This window comes from Etheostoma spectabile, chromosome 8 (genome assembly GCF_008692095.1).
Source record: "Etheostoma spectabile isolate EspeVRDwgs_2016 chromosome 8, UIUC_Espe_1.0, whole genome shotgun sequence".
Taxonomy (NCBI): Eukaryota; Metazoa; Chordata; class Actinopteri; order Perciformes; family Percidae; genus Etheostoma; species Etheostoma spectabile.
In genome coordinates, this window is record NC_045740.1 from 18934949 (window position 1) to 18936065 (window position 1117).

Genomic DNA, 1117 nt, shown 5'->3' on the forward strand with positions numbered 1-1117 from the left:
ACACTCACACACACATACTCTCTCACACACACACACACACACTCACACACACACTCATTCACCCACACACACACTCTCTCTCTCACACACACACACACACACACACACACACAGAGCACAACCACCAGTAGGCCTATACACCTATACATTTCCGTGTAATTTATGGTCAATAACCTCATTTAGTGTAAATTAAATCATAATTTTTGAGTTAAAAAAGCAGAAAGTTTAATTCATGTTGATGGATAATCACAGAAAGATTAGCCAGAACAATGCTATAAAATTGAATAAAACACCCGAAAGTTGATGACAGCTGTGATCTGACCCTTCCTCGGACTTGGGAAGAGCGTTTAATGAAACGCCTGTGAGACACTTGGCCAATGAGGGTGAAAGAAATCGAAATTGTTGCTATAGCAACTTTGAAAAACCTCCTGTTAAAGTAAAATGATGTAACCTTTCTGTTTTCTCCCCGTTTGGCTGTGTAGAGACGTGTTTCTGATGTGTGTGTATTGTAATATTCTTTATAAATTATTTTCTCTCGCAGGTGTTTAACGCGCACTACAACCTGACGCGCCACATGCCCGTGCACACCGGCGCGCGGCCGTTTGTGTGTAAAGTGTGCGGGAAAGGATTCCGACAGGCGAGCACGCTGTGCCGACACAAGATCATCCACACTCAGGTACGTGGACGCGCAGCACGTCGGGCACGCTCCAAACTCAGGAACTGACTTCAGTCAAACATGAAAAACGTTGTTTTTTGTACACAAGTTATTAAAAATGTATATTGACTGTTTTTAGTTAGGCTACAATTTTCTTCCCTGTAGTTAATTTTTAAGGAAAAACAATATGATTTCTATAGAACCGTTCAGACAGGGTGTAACTTTGGTTTCACAAGTGTGTGTGTGTGTGAGAGAGTTAGTGTGTGTGTGTGAGTGAGTGTCTGTCTGTGTGTGTGTGTGTGCACACCCACACACACACCACGACACCCCCACACACACACACACACACCTTTCAAGGTTATTCTTAATGTTATAAGATGACTTTAAAACCAAATGATTTCTCTCCCAGTCTCGGAGATCGGCCCTATTAATAAAGACATAAAGAAAGGCTTAAACTACATT

General features: G+C 41.9%; 1 protein-coding gene across 1 annotated transcript in view; it reads left to right on the plus strand.

Annotated features, from left to right (window-relative positions):
- The window catches only part of fezf1 (FEZ family zinc finger 1), a 12049-nt gene that overhangs the window by 6215 nt on the left and 4717 nt on the right, over positions 1 to 1117 (plus strand). The window contains exon 2 of the mRNA XM_032522247.1: positions 542 to 676. Coding sequence (XP_032378138.1) covers positions 542 to 676 — 135 coding nt within the window. The remainder of the gene's footprint in view (positions 1 to 541; positions 677 to 1117) is intronic.